This window comes from Odontesthes bonariensis, chromosome 8 (genome assembly GCF_027942865.1).
Source record: "Odontesthes bonariensis isolate fOdoBon6 chromosome 8, fOdoBon6.hap1, whole genome shotgun sequence".
Taxonomy (NCBI): Eukaryota; Metazoa; Chordata; class Actinopteri; order Atheriniformes; family Atherinopsidae; genus Odontesthes; species Odontesthes bonariensis.
Genome location: NC_134513.1, coordinates 8491659 through 8511569, shown reverse-complemented (window position 1 = coordinate 8511569; position 19911 = coordinate 8491659). Strand labels below are relative to the sequence as shown.

At 39.2% G+C, this 19911-nt stretch overlaps 2 protein-coding genes across 2 annotated transcripts; both read right to left on the bottom strand.

Annotated features, from left to right (window-relative positions):
• Positions 1-847: 847 nt before the first annotated feature.
• Positions 848-3682, bottom strand: myf5 (myogenic factor 5). The gene is made up of 3 exons (XM_075472486.1): positions 3122-3682; positions 2181-2253; positions 848-1895 (listed from the first exon to the last, which is right to left on the bottom strand). Exons 1-3 carry the CDS (start codon positions 3572-3574, stop codon positions 1699-1701), a joined length of 723 nt encoding a protein of 240 aa, XP_075328601.1. The 5' UTR covers positions 3575-3682; the 3' UTR covers positions 848-1698.
• A 4936-nt stretch (positions 3683-8618) lies between these two features.
• myf6 (myogenic factor 6) lies at positions 8619-12756 on the bottom strand. The gene is made up of 3 exons (XM_075472485.1): positions 12211-12756; positions 11763-11853; positions 8619-8993 (listed from the first exon to the last, which is right to left on the bottom strand). Exons 1-3 carry the CDS (start codon positions 12724-12726, stop codon positions 8884-8886), a joined length of 717 nt encoding a protein of 238 aa, XP_075328600.1. The 5' UTR covers positions 12727-12756; the 3' UTR covers positions 8619-8883.
• Positions 12757-19911: the final 7155 nt, after the last annotated feature.

Below are 19911 nucleotides of genomic sequence, written 5' to 3'. Positions count from 1 at the left end.
TGTCAATTATATTTTTACACCCCTTTTATGTACATTGCTGTCTTTATTTTGTGGATGTTTTGTTGTGTAACAATGCTCATGAGGTGCTGTCCATCTTGGCCAGAACTCTTTTGAATACAAGATTTCTTCTCTCCTGTCTTCCTGGTTAAACAAAGCTTCACTAACTAACTAACCAGCTAAACAGATAGATAAATAAATGAATAAATAAATACTGTAAGTTGACCGTTTATTCATACATGTCTAAAACAGTCTGGACTAAAATTACACATCGTAACCTGTACGAAGACTGAATTGAATCTATTGCCAGGAGTTACAGTGAGTAATATTCTCAAAATACTGTCAAACTTGATTAGTTCTTATGCATTTATATTTACAGAGACTAAATGTTTTAGTTGGCCCATCTGGAACTGCGTATGGTTAACTCATATTCTGAAAAGTTTATCACTGCAAAGCATTTTGTTTGCTTACATGTTTTCCAAAGCTGCAAATAAAATGCCATCTACAAATGTCATGGACTGAAAAGCACATCTTATTTTTTCACCTCTCAGTTGTCTATAAATGTAAAAAAAATACAGCTAACTTGCAGCATGATCAAAGACATAACACACGTGTAACCCCTTCCTCTTCAGTCACACAATAAGTACTATTAGAGGCCATCTGTTTTCCACTCTGGTGTTGATGGTATAATCAAGGGTGTTAATGATGACTCACATGTGGTAGAAAAGAGAAAAGGACAAACAGGTACATGCGGTGCTGCCTCCCCTCAAAATGACCACTCCAGCGCAGGGATATCAAAAGTACCGAGAGACACAAAGACTCACAGATTGTAGCATCTTTATTTGGTGCTTTGCTTTCACAGATGCCAATATGATGGTCTGTTTTTATTTAAATCATCTTTGATGCGAGGGAAAAAAAAAAAAAAAACACATTTCAGACTTCGACTTTTCAGTATGACTCATAAACAAGGGGCCACAAGAGTGATTACAGCTGTGGAAAATGATAAATGTTATCGGCTGACCTCCAACGTGATCCCTACACCTTGTTAGCTGGAGACAGCCAAGACTATCCGGGATGAACCGTGTGTGTGGTGCATAATAAATAACCTGCCCTTTCATTTTGATATACAGCAGCCGTGCTAGACTCATGTTCATTATTATGCTAATTATTGTGAGCCTGCCATTTCAGATGAGTGATTTTCAAAACTACAAAACATGTTAATGTTTTTCTAAGTAATATCTTTAAAAAACCCACTAAATCATTAGTAATAATGGTTTGTGCTTCAGTCTTAAGGGAGAGATTCTGATATCTAAACACATGATCCAAAGCAACAAACTCAAACTGATCAAATTATTGGACAAAACACAAAACATTTAATAGTTACAAAAACGTGGAGTGTAAAAAGTTACAACACTACTTAAATATCATTTCATAATTGAATAATGCAGCATTACTTTAAATATGTTTCATTGGTTATAACAGCATGTGTGGAATACATGGGAATTATTTTACATATTTACAAACTCATGTACAGTAAGAAAAGCTGGTTGCCACAGGTCCTCGGTGTCTGCTGAGTCCTCCACCGCTTCGCACAAAAGTAGTTCTTATCTTTTTTTTTTTTTTTTTGCAAATGTAGCTGGTGTCTTATGAAAGCACGACGCCTGCCTGTGGCAAAATATCTACATCAAAGTGAGGTTTCCTTCACAGGACATGGTAGACGGGCCTGGATCCAGGGCTCTCCGGTGTGCAAGGCTGCGAGTCAGAGCTGCTGGGGGAGAAGGTGGCCATGTCTCTTAGAGCAGCCGCTCCACAGCTGGACTCTACTGAGGACAGGCGGTCCACGATACTGGACAGGCACTCCAGGCTGGAGGCACCAGCCGCTTTTTCATCCAAACTATCTGATAGGACAAAGAGACATTCAGATTAATCAAGTTTGCTATTCAAGGATGATTTTAGCTCAAACTATGTCCTATAGTAATAATAAAATCTGAGTTATAGGGCTAAGTAGCCAAGACAGACACAACGGATTTGTGTAAAAGTATATTGATACGTGTTTCAATAGTATATTGAAATCTATTTCTGATTCCAGGTTTTAATACTAAATGTGATCACTAAAGGACTCCCAGAACTACAAATGCATGTCACATTCATATGAAACCGCCGCTACTGTCAGAAGATCTTACCATTCTTTGAATATGAATAGCTGTTGCTATAGTTTGCATTCAGCTGTTGCCACAGCGGACTGTTGTTTCCAGCCTGGAAGGACAAATTAAATCATATTTACCCTTGAACTTTTATAAACACTTACAAAAAAAACAGAGAAATATGATGCGTCATGACTGTTCACACATATGCCACATAAGAGGCAGAAAAAGAACAAAAACTACTAGTCCCTTCATGATATTCTGGATAGGCTAATATATCCTGAATTCCAAAGTTATTGGCCTCTATATTTCACATCCACCTTAAAGTCAAAGTGTCTGTGCGCGCTCCCCTCCCCTGCCCAACTCTGAGTGTGGCGAATCGATTGTATCAGTGGAAGCAACACCAGTTTGTGCAAGATGACACTTTCTCCAAGTAAATCTGCAGAAAATCCTGGCAGCGGTGCAGAACATGCAGTCAGGATGGAATGCAAAGAAGTGCCCAGTTTTTCCAGCCAGACTTCAGTAAGGTGGATTTAGTTTGGTTTATTAGGGGCTATAAAGTGTTCGATGGTGGGAAAGCCATTAGTACATCCAGCATTATAAGTTAATTTGTATAATCTGATACACAGTCAACTCAAGACTAACATGTGCTAATAAACACTACAGAAAGAAGACAGATATCCTTGTACAAATACACAATGTTTGTAATGTGGTATTACAGCAAAGTAAAGCATGCATGGACAAGGACAGTAATTGAGATCTAGAGGTAAAGCATGCTTATTTGATTAAGTTTCCAAACTGGTCCAAATATGGCACAGCAGGTAATAAGATATTGCAGAAGTAAGATGACAGTGTATTCATCAACAATATCAAATTTTTTCAGGTGTTTGCAGTGCAGTTATTCAAATTCTTTAAAATGTTGTTGGCTTTGCATTTACAAAGCCTCTGATCCTTTAGGTTTTTACATGAAGAGGTCTTACCATGCCATCAGAGCAGTTGGACAGCGGGCTCCCCGGCTCAGAGCTGCTCTCTCCAGGTAGGCCGTAAAAGTTCTCCACCTGCTCTCGTAGGAGGTCCTGCAAGCTTTCGATGTATTGGATGGCATTGCGCAGGATCTCCACCTTGGGTAGCCGCTGGCTGGGGTTGGCTGAGGTGCAGCGTCTCAAAGCCTCAAAAGCATGGTTGACTTTCTTCAGCCGCCGGCGCTCACGCATGGTGGCAGCCCGTCTGCGGTCCACAAAGCTGGACTTGCGCTTGCAGGCCTTACAGGCCCACTGCAGACAATGTCCTGGCTGGTGAGGAGCACCAGGAACCCTGATGTGCTCATCCTCCTCAGAGCCAGCAAGCTCCATGCCAGGGCCAAACTCCAGGCTGTCTGGAGAGGAAGCACACGCTCTGTCATAGTAGACCTGGGATGGTGAGAAGACATCCATGACTTGGGGAAGAAAGATGTCTGAATAGATAGCGATGTGGGTGCAGAAGAAGGAAGAAGGGTGAAAGCAAGGAGATCTCTGAGTGATATGAGGGGTCTGTTGCCCCAGGCCCCCCTTATATGCCCCCAGGCCAAAGCCCCGGGCCCACATTGGCCAGATCTAATTACCATGGCCCATTGGCCCAGCCAGAAGGCAGGCTGGAGTTAGTTCAGTTCCCTCCCTGCCCCATCCCTACCACTGCCTCTCACCCCCTAGTACCCTGCAGAGTTTCCCACATCTGCACTAACTGGTGTTTTCCAACTTATCCCTAGTTTTCTCCAGCCTTTCTTCTGTGAGGACATGATGAATACAGTGTTTGGAATTGTTTCAGGAGAGTTGGCGAACATGTGCAGCCTCAACCAAATCATGGCCAGTTTTAAAAAATAGTCACTCAATTTTTCTTTTACTTGATTAGTCCCTGAGCAGCAGCCCGACACCGCGCCATACCTCACAATGAGAGCGACACTTTACTATGAAGACATAAATGCTGCAGAGAGTGTGATCTGTTTGGTCAAGCTGTGCAGAAAAGGAGGGTGACCACTTGCATGAGTATGCGGGCCAATTTTTACGGTGGAGACAACAGCGTTGCAGATGCAGCCCAGCTGCAAAGGAAGGTGTAACATTTCAAGCCCTGTGAATTCACATAACAGTGGTAAGCCCCCTCTAAATACCCGGGCTCATCATTTAAGGTGCTGCAAGTGAGGTGATCCCTGTTTGCCAAAACTCATTAAAACGGCAATTACACAAATGACACCACTGCGCAATTCCCTGACCAAATTTTAACCATCAAAAGTTACTGACACAACTCAAGCACCTCAGCTCAGCACTCAACAGATGGCCATGATGGTGCAATAGTTTTTATACAAGTGGATGACTCGAGGTTTAAGGAGGTTTTAAGCTGTGAGGAATGCAGTTGTTATGATGAGGATATCTGCACATCTCAGTTCCTTTGTTTGACAAAATAAAAAAAAAAAACATTTTTAGTAGAGATTTTTAAGCTGTTTAGGATTTAATCACATGTAATGATCTTCATTAAAGGTCAAGTATATGACCCGAGTATGCTTTATGTCATCGTACATTGTTCTTTAAAAATAAATCTTTAAGTTTACTTCGTGTGTAAGAGAGGTAACTTTAGAGTACACAACTATCTTATATGTAAGTTTAGTTTTGTAATGTGAACTGTACCGTAATGCATCTGATGAGTACTTTTTAGTTTTTTAAGTAGCAATTTTAGTATGTGAAACTGTCCATTTAAATCCTTGTTTCTGTATAAAAAGTGTTTTTTAATAGTATGATGAATAAACTAATATCACGAACTGGCTCATGTTAATCATCGATTTATTTGGGATTTACTGAACACTTCCCCGACAAGTAATTGTCTGACTGAACGGGGCTTTTTTTTTTTTTTTTTTGCAGTTCGACCCTGTGGAGCCGACTTCTTCAGGTAATTGTGTTGGTGACAGCTCACAAGGATACAATGCGGATATTTCTCACAATGTGTCAAAACGTTTGGCGAGCCCCCTTCTCTGGGAACTGCGCGCACCTAAGAAAACACCAGTACCTGCTGCCTCTGAATTGCCGTCGGAGTTTGGATTAGGCACAGCTGAAGAAGACATCGGCTTGCCTGCTCTTGTTGCTGCTGAGATGATCAAAGGCTGTTTGGGCTGAGAACAACGTCGACAATGAGAAAACCTGCCATCAACCGAGAGCTATTTGAGCCCCGGGTTAGATTGGCGCAGCACATGGCGTAATAGCGAATACATGGAGCTTATATTGGCGCAGTGACTGCGCAGAAGCCGCTGATGTGATCTGTGTCCACGGCTGGTCTCTTGGGAACTCTCTGAGGTTGCTTTTCTGTTGTTCTCAAGGGTCAAAGACAGAGTTAAGTGAAGGGCAGGAGGTGATCTTTAATGTTCACCTCCCTCACGTCTGAAAACCTTATTTCTTCATAACGGCCTCACGCTTTGACTTATGCTGCTGGTTTGGGATAGCGCCAGAAATTCCATGTAGCACTACTCCCACCTAAAAACCCTTCCCAGTTAACAACATTAAAACATATATTGAAATATAATGCTACATTTTGGTTCGGTGAAACAGCCTAAGTTCTATTAATGATAGAGTTTGGGAATTTGATGTGTAAACATTTAAAAAAAAAGGCCCACAAATGAATTCATAGGTGTTTGAAAGGGGGAACAAAATGTCAGAACAAGTGTCAAAATAAATCAACGATTTTTTTCTTCTTTTTTTTTAATCAAAGGTAAAAAAGAAAGAACAATACATTACTTTTCATTGCTCTGTCTGGGGTGCTTTTCCATGCATTAAGTCAACTTTACATTCCTCACAAGAATTAGTGAAACAAAAGGGAAAAAAAACATTTTGAGTGGCAACACCATTTGTTTGGCAGAGAGCAGAAAGAGGTGCGCTGCCAGCCCTGCAGCTCTGAGTCCTTCTCATAGTATAACATTCAAGGGAATTCTGGATAAATCAAAGTATTCAGCGTCCAGGTTTATCCTCCTCCTATAGAAGTCGGCCTTTCATCAGCTTTGACTTTTAAAACACTGCCTTCACAGACAAATGAGAATTATATGGTATCATCAGCCATACAGAAATCCCTGCAAAGCCAAACAAGGGGAAGTCAGGGCTCAGAGAGGGGGGCTCTTTCTCTGTGAGGAGTGGCGGGCTGCAGTCTGATGGAGAAGACATAAAAATGAAACAATGAGTTAAAAAAAAAAACAGCTGGACATTCAGCAAGTACAACGAAGATGCGGGTTTGCATGCCAGCAAAGTCGAGAAGTCTGAAACAGCAGAAAGAACCCACATTGTGTGTTTTCCTTGACAAAAGTCTGCATTGTTGCAGACATTAAGCTGGCAGTTACACAAAAGAGCTGCAAATGAAGGAAAACTGCTATCAGAGTGAGTGAGTGGGAGCTCATTAAAATCACATTACTGTTTCTAGCTATCAGATTTCTGTCTGCTTTCTGCTGAAAACAGGATATTTTGAATTAAGATATTGCTGTTGAAAAACGCTGTATCAGGACTCAGCTTTATTGGATGCTTTCAGATTTTAATTCAGCTCTGCAAGGGAGGAAGTAGGTATGTATATCATTTTCTCAAAGAAAAGCACACAATAAAAAGAAAATGCTTCATGAAATACATACAAGAGATGCTAAAGTAAAAGTATGTAAATGGCCCCTTTCAAAGGAAATAACATTCTGTATATATACGTGTGTGTGTGCGCGTATAATTATATTTTGCACTAATGTTCAAGCCGTATTGTAATGCTCAAAAACCAGCTTTGCTGTAATGTACAGGGGTGGTTCGATTACATGTATAGGATAACAGTTCAAACCATTACAGTAAGGAAAAACAATGAAAAACGTTTCTTTTTGTAAACGAACGAAATGTAAAACAAATTTCTAAACGAAAACAGAAAATACAACAGGATTTGGGAAGTAAAAGATTTCAAATAACACAAGATTTCCAAAAGAAAACCCTGACATTTCAGAAAACAAAACATTTTATTTTATGCAGTGGAGTTTCATCAAACACGAGCTACCTTTTTTAATATCCAAAAAGGATACTAGCTTGACCACAACTGTAAAGTGACGAAGAGCCGTGGCAGCCGTGGCCTAATGGTTAGGGAGGTGGACTTAAGATCAGAGGGTTGCAAGTTCAAGTCCCGCCATTACCTCTCCCTACACCTCCATTCATGGCTGAAGTGCCCTTGAACAAGGCACCTAACCCCACATTGCTCCAGGGCCTGTAACCAATACCCTGTATCTAAATAGATGTAAGTCGCTTTGGATAAAAAAGCGTCAGCTAAGTGTAATGTAATTGTAACGAACAAAAAAAGAACAATACAGAAGTTTGAGAAAGACATACTGCCACAACGTTAACACACAAACTACACTTAGAACAAAGAACATCCATAAGTGATGCATTTAATAGGGTAAATAAGTGGCAAAACGGCCTTCAAACATTTCTGTAAGTTAAGCTTCTTGGCTCTTTAGACCATCTCGGCATCCTTAACCAGTCACTCAACACAATTCATAGAAACCCTTAAATCACCAAACAGGGGATGGCCTTCAAACTTTAGTTTGAACTTATTTCCTGTTTGCTTCTGATGAAAATTCAATGTTTTTGAAGAAGTCTGAAGCTACATGTCAAAATTACTACAGTCAAATTTCAACAGTTACCTTTAAATCTTGAACTGTCCTTGTTTTACTCTCTGCTATATTGAGGAATATTACTCTTCATAAATGTGGAACAGTTTTATTGTGCTTGTGTGTCTGGACGCCCAAGTGAGGCAAAGTCCCAAAGGTCAACCAGCGCTTTGTGTCCTCTGCAAAGATCAGAGTCAGCCCCGTACAGCACATCAAGCACTGCAACAAACACCCTCTTCTCATGTCAGAACATGACACACAGGACAAGAGGGATTTCCATGCCACTGACATTGTGTCACGCATTTTATGTAAACGCTTTGCCACGTGATGATGACGAGAGCGATGATGAATTAAGACCTAATGGCTTAAATAACTGCATTATCCCGCTGAGCTTTGCACTCATGCCTGCAACCCAAGTTTCCATGTCCCCAACATGTGATAGGGGAGGAGAGTAGAGGCACGCTGTGTTTGGAGGGGACTCAAGTTACTGTTGTGGGATCAGGCCTGTTGGTGAACAAAGAGAAGCAGCCCAGCAGCAAACTGTTCCAGAACAGTTTAGACAGTTTTTATGGACTTCTAACAAGCGTGAATGCTGTGGGAACTGGATCTTTAATTACTAGTGTTTTTGTTCTTTTCATACATAGTAGTATATGTGAGGATGAAATTGTACTATGACTAAAGATGATATGGATTTTTGAAAGGATAAATAATGTTGTGGATCTTATCCAATGCTCATATTACAGCCATAGTGGGATTGATTGAGATTACCGCTTCGGTATGTTCTAAAAAAAAAAGGAAGAATACAACCGTTTAGACAAATGCAAAATCAAAACATTGTCATTTATTTTGTTGGTCAGGTATATGTACAAATGTTCAAATAAAATGTCACTTTTCTTCAAGAATTTGTTAGCGTTTGAAGACAAAATAAATACATTTAAACGTCACGTTGATATAAAATATGTACAAATTTGTTGCTCTTCCTGTACAAATGAAGACTTCATTCATAACAAACAGAAGCCAGAATGATTGAACGTAATGGAAAGAATTTAGAGATAGACAATGGAAATTTGAAATATCTAAATAGTTGTTGAGGTCTTCACTGAAATTTCAATTTTCTGCGACGTCCGCAGGGAAGTTGATTTTCTCGTCATTTGTGATGCTGTCCACAATGGAGGACAGACGCAGGAGGCTGGAAGAAGCAGAGGTCTCACTGGTTCCTAAAAGTAAAAGAAAATTGAATCACTGGGGTGTTGGTTTTTATTGTATTATATTATGCTTCAACCCCCATACATTAAACCTTAATACTGAATTTGTCCCAGCTAATTAGTTGTAGTTAAACTATCTGTTTTACAATGCAGCCAAAAACTTAGGTCAGACTTGCTCAATAACTGGAATCGATTTCTAATAAAGTCAGGGTGCTGAGGAAAATGTAAATGAAACAGAATGCAATGATTTGCAAATCTCAAAAAACAATATTTTATCCACAACTGGACATTGAAAACATTGTAAATGTTGATAATGAGCCATTTTACAATTTCATGAAAAATGTTTGCCCATCTTGAATTTCATGGCAGTAACACGTCTCAAAAAAGTTGGGACAGGGCCATGTTTACCACTGTGTAACATCCTCTCTTCTTTTAACCATAATTTGTAATCGTCTGAGAACTGAGGCGTGTTGTCCCATTCTTGTCTGATATAGGATTCTAATTGCTCAACAGTCCTGGGTCTTCTTTCATGTATTTTGAATTTCATGATGTGCCAACAGTTTTTAATTGGTGAAAGGTCTGTACAGCTGGCAGGTCGGTCCAGCACCTGGACTCTTCTACTACCAAGACAAGCTGTTGTAAAAGATACTGTTGACCACCTGAGTTTCCCCCTGGGGATAATAAAGTTTACCTTGACCTTGAATAGATGCAGAATGTGGTTTAGCATTGTCTTGTTGAAATAAGCAAGGCCTCCCCAGAAAAAGCATGTTGCTCTAAAAGCTGTAGAAACCTTTCAGCATTGAAAGGAAAGGAAACAGATGTCGAAGTTGCCAGTTCCAAAGGTACTAATGCATCCCCATCCTACGCAGTCTATTGAACTGAGTGCTGATAACAAGCTGGATGGTCCTTTTTCATTTTAGTCTGGAGGAATAGGCTTCATTGATTTTGATTCTTCTGACTACACAATATTTTTCCACTTTACCTGAATCAATTCTAAATGAGCTTTCTCCCAAAGAAGATGGCAGCATTTCAGCATAATGTTCCTTTATGGCTTCTTCTTCTTCATGATCAGAGCTTTACCCTGCAGTTTGGGATGGCATGGTCAATTACGTTCAAGGACAATGATTTCTGGAAGTATTCCTGAGCCCATGCAGTGACTGAATCATGTCTGTTTTTAATGCAATGTCACCCAAGGACCCGAAAATCATGGGCAATCAATACTGATTTTCATCTGTGTGTCACTTAGACACAAAGATGTCTCCATAATTAAATCCTTTGATGATGTTATGTTATGAATGTGGAATATTCAGTCTTTGCTATTCTACATTTAGTAAAATTACAATGAAATTGCTCCAGAATTTGTCGATGCATTTTTGATGGATTGCCGAACCTCTGCCCATCTTTACTTTAGACTCTGCCTCTCTAAGGGGCTCTTTTTTAAGCCCAGTCGTGTTACTGACCTGTTACCAGTTAATCTAATTAGTTGTGACATGTTCCTCCAGCTGTTTCTTTTCAGTACCACTTACCATTTCAGCCTTTTTTGCCCCCTTCCCAACATTTATGCTTTCTATGTTCTGTTCATTGGTTTTTGAGATGTGCAAATCCTTGCATTCTGTTTTTATTTACATTCTACAGAGCATTCCAACCTTTTGGAATTGGGGTTGTATAATGAAACCCAAGATGCTGCATGCATATGGTAGCACTAATATCAATGCTAAAATGTATTTGTTGTCAAACGGCCACAAGCTTTGCACCCTAAGTTTGTCTGGCTAGAAATATGTCACGTCCAACTCAGTGTGCCCAATCCGGACCATTAACGTTTGGCATATTGGATTTTTTTGTTATTTGCATAGTGAGAAGAGTAAACTGATATCTGCTATTTGGCTTTTGATTGTATCAACACCATACTGGGTAAACAGCATTGCGGGAATGACCTATACAGCAACTCTGGTGACACACACTGGTAAACACATTAACTAAAAGTCTACACAATTGGTGAACCTTGGCAGGAAACTGGCCATAATCCTTTTAACTTCTATTTAATCATCATAAATCTTGGTAAATATTGAAATAGTTTAATAAATGCATTTTGAGCCCAACATGCAGAGGATTCCACAAATGTCACAAAATGTGTATCAATACCCTTTGGAAGGAGTTTAACCAAATATCTGGTTCCAAGTATCTGAAGTGTCAGATTGACTGGTACATGTGGATGTGGCCTATTAATCATAAATACCATTTAATGCCTTATTATTTAGTAAAACTACAAAGATACATTTATCCTAGCATCATAACCCCATACTATGAGAAGGTGCTTCTCTACAAACATGATCCGAATTAGCCAGATGATGTTGAGTCTAAAGAGTAAAAATGTGAAAGGTCACAGCCCTTTCAAGTCTTCGTAACTTGTAATATTACACACTTACAGCTGAGTGTTCTCTAAGTGAAAAGCCGGTTGGACTAAAAGGCAAAAAATATGGAATTTTTCTGAATGATTTGCATATTATAGAAAAAGAATAGTAAAGAGACATCCTCCATTGACAGTATCAATACCACAAAAACACACTGCGCAACCAAGCAACTCTGTTCTACTTCACAATAAATAATATCTGTCCAAAAACATGTCTTGGATGAGCACTGATTAAACTCAGTCAGGACATCCAGTCTATCTCATTGTACAAGTTTTGTCTAGCCTTAAACATATTGGAACTCGCACATTCCTAGTTGTGGCTACATTTTATTCATTTATCGTTTATTGTAAGTGATGGTCGACAGGTGTACCTTCTCTGTGGTTCATTGCTGCAGTGGAATGATCAGCAGAGGCTGCCCAGGTCTCAGAGGATTTCTTCCAGTGGTAATCACCACTGGCCACCTGTAGAAACCAGAGACACACTTTACCCATGCATAACTCAAACGGATACAAATAAAATTCTTAACCACATGAAAAATTCAGACATGCACAGAGCAATGAGGAAAAGGACCATAGCACTAATTAATAGAATAAAAAAAGTGATGCTAGTGCCAGCTGTAATAAAAATATCATTATGCCATAGAGATACAGATATCCAGTACACCATGGTGTCATCATAAGCACCACAAACACATTTGAAGTCCAAAAAGGGATTGTTATGTCATTTGAAAGTCATTTGAGTTCCAGAGGCACACTTTTGTACAGGTTAAGAATATCCCATGAATACTAAAAGAAGTTACCACTGAAGGTTAATCTTACAATGTGTTCTTTGGAGGTAAAAGAGGATCCATTTTGTATTTTCTCTTGCTCATCCAGGGTCTGAAGCAGGTCTTGTAGCCTCTCAATGTAGCTGATGGCACTGCGTAAAATCTCCACTTTGGGCAGTCTCTGGTTGGGATTGGCCACGGTCTTCCTCTTCAGCGCGTCAAAGGCCTCATTGATCTTCTTGAGCCTCCTCCTCTCCCTGAGCGTTGCAGCCTTGCGCCTATCCGTTGGCGCCGACTTTCTCTTGCAGATCTTACAGGCCCACATGAGACACTGACCCTCGCAGTGTGCCTGGAGACCCGGAGGAGCGAGCACATGCTCTTCCCCACTGCTTTCCCCCCCAGTCTCCGACGGAACATTATCCTGGCTTGGGGACAACGGGCTATCATTGCCGTTGTACAGAGGAGACACTCCTGCCATGTCCAAGTGCTGTAGTGGTCCATGATCTCCTTCTTCCAAATATCGCAAATCACTGAAAAGATAAGTGTTGGTCTCAAAAAGGTCCATCATATTGTTGCACCCTTCTCTCTGTTTTGACAGTGGAACTCTGGCATTTAAATAGAGCAGCAGGGACACAGTCAACAGGCTTATATATAGAATGTGAAACTCTATCCAACACTGGCTGTCACACTGCAACAAGCGTCTTTTTTTTCAATGGGAGTTTACAACATACTGACTTTGAGTCGGGAATAAATACACATTAAGGCCTTCAAAAGCTATTAAAAAGTCACCTCAAGTTTCATGACAGGTGCTATAACTAAATGCATCTGGAAAAAATTACTGCATTGTGATTATTTCCAAAGACAAAGGGGAAAACAAAGCATGTTTTAAGCGTTTCACTTTTTACTCACACTTTACAGAAGCGCCCTTTGGGTTGCCAGGTTGGAAATAAAACTCAATCAATCAATGAATGAACAGATTTGTATTGTGTCACACATTTGCATCCATCCATTGATTTCACGAGTTCATCCTTTTAGAGGCTTGTAAGGGCCTTGGAGGTGGAGTACCCCTTAGACAATTAAGCAACTGGTTCATCACAGGACTTTTTAAGCCTGAAGTCTTTCACTTTTGATTTAATGAAAATCACAGTTTTCTATAGTGCAATATTCTAAAAATATTAAGACAGCAGCAAACAAACACTGGCTAAATGAAAATAGAGCAACAATTTTACGTTCTTGCCATAGCATGCAGCTTTTCTCTCTCTGCATACCTTATTTTTAAATACCTTACAGTATGTGGGCGTTCTTAAACACGAGTCTCTTTTGGAGCAATCAACAGCTATGATCCCATTCCATATAGGTGGGTTATTACCTTAATATAGAGAGATCTATGAGCTTCTTTTAGGCTCCAAGTAAGGTGCCACTTTCATTTGTTGGATCATTTTGTTTTGCACTTTGAGTCTGCTGCAGTCTGCTGCTCTATTGTGACACCTGATGATTTGCGTATTACACCTTTATCTGACAAAGTAGCTAAATCTTACATACGTGTAATACCCATATTTGTCCAATGCATAGCAGTTTCACAATCCAAAATTGCAACCAGCAATCTCTTGAATGCTAATCCACAAATGTGTCCTGCTATCCCCTCCAAAAAAGATGCACGGAGGATGTCAACGTGTTAACTAATCAAAACTTAGGGAACTGTTTAGGGAACAGAAAAAGGAAACAGTAATGGTGCAATTCTTTAAATCTTTATTGTGATGCTGCAGTTTTTTGTGCTGTCGAATAACATATGTCACAATCTGTCACGAGATCGGATTGGATAAAGACTTGTTATCCATCAGTAACAGCTGACATTGTGAAGATATAGCACATCTGGACGTGGAAAACTTACTTATGTTTGACGGCGACTTTCCCTCATATTTTCTACATGTCTTTATGTGAAAAGTGTTTAAATTGTATCATCTAAGCAGGTGTGTAGCTTTGTCCATTAAGTCTACAGCTGGAAAAGGGCAATAAGCTTTTAATGAATATATTCTGGCTTATTTATGATGTCCTGGAGCTCTTTTTCTGAATGTATATGGTCAGTGTTTGAAAGATGTTTGAAAGGAGTCTGGGAGTTAAACGTATTGCCCATAAATGCAATAGTTATGTGAATGTTTTGTCACAAATTCCGCAGCCAAATATATATTTTACATTATGGAAATGTCACATCGTAGAAGTCTTTATTTATAGCTTTTTTACTGAACGTAGGGTCCATTATCATCACCTCTTCCTGATTGTTTACATACTATTATCAAGCTCATAAACTAGAATATTCAAACCATTAACTTCATCTACCGAAAAAAAAACAATTCCCTAAACTCTAAGCACTATGTCTCAGTTTTTGACAGTTAATTCAGATTTCTTGAACGGCGTTCGCTCCATTTACCTCCACGGGCACACGAGCTGGCTATTAGTGATGACAAGCAGCGAGGAAGCAGTTATCTCTTAAATTAGGGGGAAAAAAGAGCCAAAAGGAACATTTCTCATTTCTGTTGTTTTAAGTGGTGTTTTAAATTGATCTTGCCTGTGTGTTTGAACATGTTGTAGTATATGTGCGTTTAAGGGCTCTGAACACAGTTGTGTTTTTTATTTTTGTTTTCCAGATAGATTGCATGGCTTTAATTGGAGGATTTGGTTTTGACCAGGAAGTTGGTCTCAAACCAGCTGGTTTCTGAATTGGTTAGAGGTTTTGTGTGCAGAGTTTTAGGGAAAGAAGCACATAATCTCAAAGATTGTGTTTTAGGATTTTAGAAGAGCTGTAAAGTCGCTTTCTTCCCAGTAGTAGCAAGACAAAACACATTCTTATCAATAAACAGGTCAAATGTGTTTCCATTTGTTCTAAAATATCAAACAATCACAGTGGATTTAGTAGTATATCATTATAGCACATATGTTGTGCCTGTTTCAGCCAATGATATTTGTAATGGCCAACTGTAACTTCCCAACATAAATAGACTGGAATCTGCAGAGTCAAAACGGCTTTGAGAAATGCATGCATGGTATAAATAGAAATGTGCCTCATTCATTTCAGATTCAGAAAAAAGATAAAAGCCTGCACTGAGGTGATATATTGCCAGTGGCATTTTTGCTGCAACCTAAAAGGGGTACGATTGGAAACTTCCCAGGCAGGAATGTGAGGGATACCTATTTTGGGATGGCTGCGTGACCTTGTGTAACGAAATAAAACAAGATTGAGAAGCAGCTTTTGACAGAGAATAGCTGCTTTAGAGATTCCCATTTCCTGGTCATTGTAAGTTTCTTCCTAAAGAGACGTATTAAGAATAGGTTTTTGGATGAATTAAATTTAGACAGACCATAGTTTGGAGGGACAGTTTGAGCTTGGGTCATGTGTGGAGTGTGCTACAACATGCCGTCGCACACTCAGTTCTAGTGACGTATTTGTAGTAGCCTGAGACCTGTGGGTGCCTTTCATCATTTGAGAGTGTCTGAAATACTACCACAGGACAAAAGAGCAACTCTAAATCATATGACTAAATCATCCTCACTACTACCAGTAGCCTTCTAGTATTTAAGCATGATTGACTATGGATTGAGTGTTTTGTATCTTCTAAATATATTCAAGTATATAGAAAACCAGCAGCTTTGTAAAGCAAACAAAGCATTTATTAGTGTGGTGTTAAAAGCATGTCATCTAGTACAAGTGACATATGCAATATAGAAGAAAGAGTGAATGTGACACATTATGTTCTCTAGAGCGGGAAGTATAGGTGTCTGTGTGTGTTTTCTCACATAAGATGGTTTTACCATTAAGAAAAAAAACATACATTACCACTGCTGCTTTCTTGTTTTGATGAAAACAAGTTATATTAAATTGGCTAATAAATAGAATATAGATGAAAAAAATAGGCCTGACATCAGACTGCAGTTTGCCTCGATCATTGTGCTGAAATGAACCGTGCACGTCTTCCAGATGAATAGAGTCGTGTCCCTGCTGTGCCCCTATAGTGTATTGTTTCCCCAGAGCTACTGTGCATCCTGAACCTGATCATAAATTCCCGTCAGTGTCAAGAGGTTGGCGCTTCAGCTGTCAAGGAGAATCATTGCATGGCCTGAACAGAAACTCAAACTGGAAGATCCGGACTCGCAGGGAAGGAGGAGGAGTCTGCACGGACTGCGGGAAGTGTAAATCTGTCTGGAGTCCAAAGAGCCATGGAGCTCAGTAATCTGACTGCTTACAGAAAAAAATCTAAAAGTACATAGATCTGAGTTAGTCGTTGTGTTTCAGATATCGATTTGAAATATACTATCTTGGTAAATAAAAATGTTGTCTTACAGCAATTGAGACGAACATAAATGAAAAAAAGGCCCCTAAAATGAGATGGAACAGTTTGACATTTTGGGAATTGCACAAAAGTAACCACTTTCCAATCTGTCCACTGAGAATGATCCCACTCCAGGAAGACTGTTGGCTTAGTTTAGACAAGTCAAGGCAAGTTTATGTGTATAGCACAATTCAACTACAAGGCGATTCAAAGTGCTTTACAGACATTAAAACAGTAGAAATAAAAAGCATGATTTAAATTTTAAACAAAAAAGAAAGAAATAAGAACAATAGATAAAATCAGAGAAATAAAAAGCATGATTTAAATTTTAAACAAAAAGAAAGAAATAAGAACAATATAAAATCAGTAGTTAAAATGTGATTAAGTTTTGAGCTTTATTTAAACGCAGCTGAAAATAGGTGTGTCTTCAACCTGGACTTAAATCCACTGAGTGTTTCAGCTGATCTGAGGCTTTCTGGGAGTTTGTTCCAGACATGTGGAGCATAGAAGCTGAATGCAGCTTCTCCATGTCTGGTTCTGACTCTGGGAACTGATAAAAGACCGGATCCAGATGACCTGAGGGGTCTGGAAGGTTCATACTGGGTCAGGAGCTCACTGATGTATTCTGGTCCTGGACCATTCAGAGCTTTATAGACCATATTGAATGATAGTTTAGCGTATCATTGAGCAAGGAGTAAACTAAGCTTTACTAAACTAAGGCTGGGTCTATCCAAGGATAACAATTTGCCAACCAGCAGCACTACAGCGAACAAATGAACGTGCACATGTAAATATAATAAATAGAGAAAAACAAAGAGGCCTAAAGTTTTATACATTTTCTAATAAAAAGTTCTAACATTTTATTGGGTCTCATTAGCTGGGCACAGTGACTTTAATCACACTAGCCAATGAGACTAAAGCAACTAAGAGATTAACTATAGATTAAGCATATTTATTGGTATCATGATTGAAATGCAGAAATGTTTTGGAGTAACTGGCAGGATAATTCCCCCCTCTGTAGACAGAGTAAGTTCACCTGTAACAGTCTTTAAGATAAGCTCCATGTCAGCTAAACAGCTGCTGATAGAAAGCAAACAAACTCACGGGATGGTTGTTTTTTTTCATTCATTTCTGATACTTGTCATTTGTCGGCTTTTGTTTTCCCCTTTTTCAGCCTTTTTTATTCATCAGAAGTCCCTGTACCTTCTCTCTGCTCCCCAGTTTGACACATTTATCTCACCTGCTCCTTATTCTCCATCAAGCACACCTGCAACCACTTTTCTGATTACCCTCAGTCAGCAGTTAAATCACAGACTAAAATATTTTGTTTCCTAATATACAGATAGGTTCTGTTTGGTTTTTGCCTCCCCTCTTGCTTTGCATTTGTTCTGTTGACCTGCACCTTAACACTTCGCTCACAAATGTCAGAAAACAATTATTTATGTTTTTTTGAAAAACCCACTTCAGTGCAGTTTCCCTTTATGATACATTTCCTTTTATAATTCAGAATGCAATTCACTTAATTTGTACTCCGGGTGAACATTATGCTCATCTGATAAACTTCTCAGAAAGCAAGTTTGGTAAATACATTTAGGCAGGTTTTCATGTTTACAGCCACATAAAAGTTTAAAAGGAGCCTATCCTTTTCCTCCATTTTTTTTCTTCATGCAGAGTAGTATTTGTGTGAATCGTGTGAATCATGCAAATCTACTTTAATGAAGCTGGAAATTAGCATACTTGATTGCCTTTAAGAAAGAAACTAATGCAATTTGGCTCCTCAATATTCTGAGCATTAAAGAAAGACATTATCCCAGCAGGAACTGTCAGTATCTCCTGCAGCAATGACAGATGAAAATGTTTACGTTTAAAAAAATAAAATAAAATTAAGAATTGACCACTCTCTCAAGGGTGAAAAAAGAAATGGGAATGATTAAATGAAAGGACAGACTGATTCAGTGGTTTTCTTTTTCATCCCACATGTCAGTATTACAGCATCTCAGGAATAGGCAAAATAATAATCAACTGAAACTAATGTACATTTTTATTGGCAGGTTTGTTTGACAAATGTTTGTAACCATCTTTTCTAACCTTTACTTCATTATTCTCAAACTGTTTAGCCCTTCTCAACTTTTCACACAGTCTCAGAAAACCTAATCCTCTATGCCTATCATGTTCTCTTACAGTTAAAGGCTTGTACACACATGTCACGTCCATGTGATTTTTCTCCTTAAAAGGGGGTGTTGGAAGTAGGATCCAGTTAGGACTAGCGCTGACATGGGGGTCACAAACAGAGCTGATAATTAACATGAACTGTAGGACCACCTCTCACTGAGCTCTTTACCCCCTCACACACCTCCTACCCCCACCTCCTCCTGCACCTCCTGCCTCAGACAGGCTGCACACTCATTGCGCTGTTTGAGAGGAAATACTGAGCACCGTGACGGACACACAGCATATAACCCAGCTCCACACCTGGGATATGAATTAGCCAATCAGGGGTTAAGTACTCTGGTCATGGGCCTGATGACAATGCTTCACCTAAGCCCACAACCTTTTGACCTGAAGGGTCACCAGTCCTCTGGCTTGGGCTGTGAAGAGAGGTCTGTGAAGAGTAGATCATATCTCAATAAAGTGATTCATCTTAAGAAGTATGATAATGTGGTCTCAGATTTTATTCAGGGAAACATGCAATGGGAAGAAATAAGTATATGTAGAAAACTTTTGCCCTGTCCTTTTTTGGGGGGGATTTCTTTCATCTAAGCTCACAGAGTATTAATTTGTAATAGACTTTAAAATAATTTTTTTGATGAAACCTTTTATTTTTTAAACCTCTCAGATGTGATATAAAAACATACACAGCTTCTGGGCTACAGAATAGTCTCAATTTCAGGGAAGGGAAACATTTAATTAATAATAAAGGTGTGTATATTCACCTTTCTCAGCCTTTCTTGGAGAGAGAAGTGATCTGATAATATCAAACAGATGTTTCCTTTTATGTAAGAGCATTTGGCTTGCTACACTTCCGATGGCTTCTTTGTAGCTTGCAAGAAAGCTAAAACCCATCTGGTGAAATTTAAAGTGGGGTTGCAGGTGTTGTTCCCAGGATCACCTTCCAATTTGTTTCAAATTGTTACTCTTACGTAGTGAGTCTGAACTCACTGTATATGTGCCACAAGTATGATCCGTTATAAACAATAACACAAAATTAAAAGTGTATTCAGGGTAACTTTGTAATCACTAAAAATTGAAACAGATGGAAAAATAGATGGATAGATGCATGGCTAATATATAGATAATGAAACAAAACTGTAACACTGTTGCAAATGAAGCCTGGGATCAAATTTTGGATCTAAAACATTTAGACATTTTAGGCATTAAAGACTTGAAAAGTTGTCTTAAGCGAAAGATAGATGAATGCATGAATAAGC